This window comes from Coturnix japonica, chromosome 4, assembly GCF_001577835.2.
Source record: "Coturnix japonica isolate 7356 chromosome 4, Coturnix japonica 2.1, whole genome shotgun sequence".
Classification (NCBI taxonomy): Eukaryota; Metazoa; Chordata; class Aves; order Galliformes; family Phasianidae; genus Coturnix; species Coturnix japonica.
In genome coordinates, this window is record NC_029519.1 from 77,743,641 (window position 1) to 77,747,975 (window position 4,335).

General features: G+C 47.3%; 2 protein-coding genes across 2 annotated transcripts in view; both read right to left on the bottom strand.

Moving 5' to 3' along the window:
- LOC107313872 (T-cell surface glycoprotein CD8 alpha chain-like) overlaps positions 1 to 1,083 on the bottom strand; it is a gene marked incomplete at its 3' end in the record, with an annotated part of 3,352 nt that extends 2,269 nt beyond the window's left edge. Inside the window, 1 exon segment of the mRNA XM_032444441.1 lies at positions 1,066 to 1,083. Coding sequence (XP_032300332.1) covers positions 1,066 to 1,083 — 18 coding nt within the window.
- A 2,272-nt stretch (positions 1,084 to 3,355) lies between these two features.
- On the bottom strand, positions 3,356 to 4,334 carry LOC107313873 (T-cell surface glycoprotein CD8 alpha chain-like; the record flags this gene model as incomplete). Its single annotated transcript, XM_015862549.2, has 2 exons — positions 3,356 to 3,465; positions 4,013 to 4,334. Coding segments are annotated over 2 exons (432 nt in total), but the record flags the coding sequence as incomplete, so codon positions are not given.
- Position 4,335: the final 1 nt, after the last annotated feature.

Below are 4,335 nucleotides of genomic sequence, written 5' to 3' on the forward strand. Positions count from 1 at the left end.
GCAGCGCAGCGCGGCTGATCTTTGTCACTGAACTTTGGAGGCAGCGTAACTTATAGGAGAGGATGTGATGTCATCAGGACCCTCTTCTGTGTGCAGTCCGTGTTCAGCCTCTGTGGTGGAACAGTGAGAAATGATTTCTGCAGCTCTTCATCTGTGATCCAGGACTTGGGTTTATCATGATAGCTTTGTTGTTAATGTTGCCTCAGGGATTTTGCTGCGTTGTCTTGTGTTGAGATTCAGACTGACACAATCTGCTGTCTCTCAGCCATTTGGGTCACACTCATCATATCCACCCTGTCGATAACAAGCATAAGACCCGTTCCATTCTCATAGGCTGCATGTTATGTTTTATGCAGAAGATTTTATTATGTTTTCTTCTATTTTCAGATTGATCCACAACACTTCTCATCTCTGTGTCCATGCATTGCTGACATTTAGCCATGTGCTTCACCTCAGCTGTTCTCTTTATGGTTTCTGTGCAGAAGGTGGTGTGTGCAGGGCAGGAGGTCTGTGATGTGGCAGCCATTGCTGCAGCCCCATGTCCCACACTCACACACGGTAATTCTTTTCTTAATATAAATTGTTGTGTTCTTGTTCTACAACCACAGGGACTTCCGCCCTGCCAAAAAACACCCTGCTATGCCTCAGCACTGGGGGCCCTTGCTGCTGCCTCCAGGTGACCACTCACACGTTGGTAAGTGCTGGGCTTCCTGCAGCTTTGCACTTATAGTAGCGGCCATTTCCCTGTGCTGGTGTTATTTGTGTCTTCTGTTGTTATTTCCTGGCTCTGTTGTTATTTGTGATGTGTTGCTGTATTCCTGTTTTGCAGATGTGCCCAATATTCCTGGATGCCAGAAACCAGGAAATACTGTGTGGTGCAAGTGCAGTTTTGTGAGAAAATGGGCCAAAACTGTCTATTGCTGGGCTCATTTGATTGGGCCTCAGAGCATTTTGTTGAGTAAGGAAAGCCACTGTGAAACTTTCTGGAATGGGGTAACTAAGGTCGGCCAAGGTTAAACTGTGATGTTTGAGATGCATTTACACAAGGTCATGGTGAGTCCTCACCTGCTGAGCAGCGGCCATCAACAGCACTGATGGTGCGACTGAGATAGTTGGGAAAGAGAGATGAGCTCTCAGGTTTGGAAGTTCTTCCTACCTTTAAAAACAAAGGCATCACTGTTTAGTATATGTAGAGGCTGTGCTGAAATTGGTCTGTATTTAGTTTATTTCTGTTAAACAATAATCAATGAGATTTCGCTGTGGAGGATGTAGACAAAGTCCTGGAGGGAAGGGAGAGTCTGACAGGATTTGGAACAGGGCTCAGGAGGACGTGAGTTTGAGATGAGCGATGTTGGTGCTTCCTGTGGGGATTTCAGTTGGAAAAGTGGGAGGGATTTGCCACCATGGATCCCTGGTCAGATAGAGAAATATATTTGAATATAGCTGGAGTCAATTTCTTTTATTTGAAATATTCTTTTATTTGAGAACTGTGAATGAAAGCTAAGAAAAAAAAACCTGAGAACATTAAGAATTAGAAGCTTTTTACAGGGAATACCTTGGAAGTGAGAGGTAGGTTGGGGTATGAGGGCTGAGTTTTGGATGAGGCTGATGTGTAGGCATAGAAGGGTCATCCAAATGGCAGCGCTCCATCAGGGCAGCTGTGTGTGTTGCTGATGGGATCAGGGCGGTGCTTGAGGATGACGCCTGTGTGCCTTCTGCTGAGCAGCCACGCAGCACTGCTTGCTTACGGTGAGCTCGGTCCTGCAAGGGATGAGCTTGTGATGAGCGCGTGTGACGCGTGGCTGTGTTGATTTCAGCACTGCTGATGCTTCCTGCTGTTGGTGTGGGAAGACCTGACCACTTTAGCAAGGAAGAACTAAAAATATCAATGAAGATTTCTGAATTTACTCTTAAATTGCAATCCTGCATTTGAAATTGAGGTTTGACAACAGTGTAGAAGAATACTGATTTCTGCCTTAAGGCTGAATCTATTAAAGGCCCTGTGTTGGCTGTAAGCTGATTTAGAGACCATCAGGATCAATCTCCCTCCATGATTCTCCCCATTTTGTTTTCCTGTCAGTACTGTGGGTTGCTTTCAGTGAATTACAATGTTGAGTAAGAAATTTTTGCAGTAAATGCAGATGCTGTGTAACAATCTCCCCTTCACCATTAGTGCTGTCTGCTGCAGAAATTAATGCAGCTAATGCATCTTCACTGGTAATATTGATCAGCGTGAATCAACTGTATTAAATGGCTGAGTAATATTTTGGAATCTGGCAATTTAAACACCAATAGGATGACATCAGGATGGCATCGCCAACACATTTCATAATTTCTTGTCCGTTTACAATTTTTCTATGTAATTCTAATAATTTGTTTTTATAACTTCTTATCTGTAAGTGTAAAATGTGATGAAGGTTTCTGAATCTAAAGCTAATGATGAGGGAAATCTGGAGAAGTGTTTTAGGAGTGGTCCTTCAGCATTCCCTGTGTCCTGCCAATGGCTGCATGAGGGCAATCAGCACGGAGCCCATTCCCTGGAGGAGCGGGCTGTGCTCTGTGGTGTGAGGCTCCAGGAAGCTCTGCAGGGTGTCAGGGTGCGACTTACTTTGGCAGTGTGTGATGTTGATGGCGATGGCAGTGAGGAGCAGGAGGAGGCAGGTCCCAGCCAGGTTAACCCATATGACTGTATCATGGCAGAAACGTGGTGTGTTCTCATTGCTTGTTCCTGCAGGAAGAAAGGAGAGAGAGGAAAGGGGAAAGGCCCAGTTGCAGACATCTGCCTGCATCCTGAAATGCCTGTAGTCAGCAGAGACTTGAATTTGGGCTCTTCTGATCAAAGCAGCACTGCTTGTAGAGCCCCTGCCTCCCTGCAGCTGGTTTACCTGGATCCAGGCTGTGTCCATAGCTGTCCTTTCTGGTGACTTGGCTGCTCTTGTTGGTGGCAGTGGGTGTGTTGGGTGCTGCTGCTGTTCTGCCTGGATGGAAAAATGGATGAATACAGTGAGATACAACAAATCAGCCTTCTCCCCCTCCTGCCAGGCCATAGATGAACATAATGGCCAGCAATGAGGGGACCCTGTAGCGCCTACTTTGTGATGCTATGATTTTCTAATATGAAGCCTGCTTGCATTGCTGAGCTGCTCAGCTATGAAATCTGAGGGCTGTGGGCTCAGAGTTTCTTCCCAGCACCCTCAGAAATTCTGAGCTCTTTAGGTAAATCCACGTCCTCATTTGCTGCTCTGAGAAATATTAAGTCTTTCTCTTGTCCTCACATCCCCAAATGCCTGCAGTCAGCACAGCCTTTAGTTCATGCTGTTGCAAGAAATTCAGCACTGCTGGCTGAGTGTCTGCTTCACTGCAGATTGTTACCTGGATCTGGGTTGTGCCAGAAGATGTCTTTCTTGGTGACTTGACTGCCCTGGTTGGTGGCTGCAGGTATGGTGGGTGCTGCTGTTGTTGTGATTGGAAAGAAGAAATAAGCGAACTCAGCAAGGTACAACTGAAAAGCTGCCCCCTGTCTGTGCCAGGACACAGCCAGCATAGGGAAAACTACTGCGGGGTCTGTTTGAATGCTGTCCAGCCCTGGAAACAGAAGGATCCAGGCATCTAATTTCTTATCAGCACCTTCAGTTTGTGTGGCGCATTTGTTAAGTGTCATATAAAACGTGTCCTGAGAGACATGGATGTTTTTGAGGTGCTGTAAGTATATGGAGAGTGTTGGGACTAAGAGGGCCAGGTGAAATGAGGAAGGAGATGGTGACTGTGGCCTTTGTAACTCTCATCCCTCAGAGGTGCAGCTGGGCTGTGCGATCACCTCTGTGTTTGGGCAGGGTCAGTAATGCAAGCGGAGCTGCTGGGTACGGAGCCTGTATGAGGAGGAGCAGTGCCTGTGTGATGAGACGGCTTGGGCAAAGAAGCAGGGCCATGGGGAGTGTGGGCGATGGGCCGGGTTGAGAAGGCACGGGCAGGGGAGCTGGGTGTAAGCAAGGTGGGTGAAGCTGCTGCTGACCTGGGAAGAAGGCGGGTTGTCCAGAGCTGAAGTGCAGCTCCTGGTTGATGACGTTGATGCAGAAATAGATCCCCTGGTCCTGTGCCGTGAAGGACTTCACCACCAGCCAAGGGGAGCTATATCTCCATGATATTTCGAAGCGCTGAGATACTCTCTTATTCTGATGAAAGATTGTGTTGTATCGAGAGTTACTGTAGGCAATGAAGTGAAGGTTGCCACTGTTGTCCATGCGGACCCAGGAGGCTCCAAATATGATTCTGGATGTCTGGCACTCCAGCTCCAGGCGCTGTCCCTGCTGGGGGTGCTTCATATTCCTGTTGAAA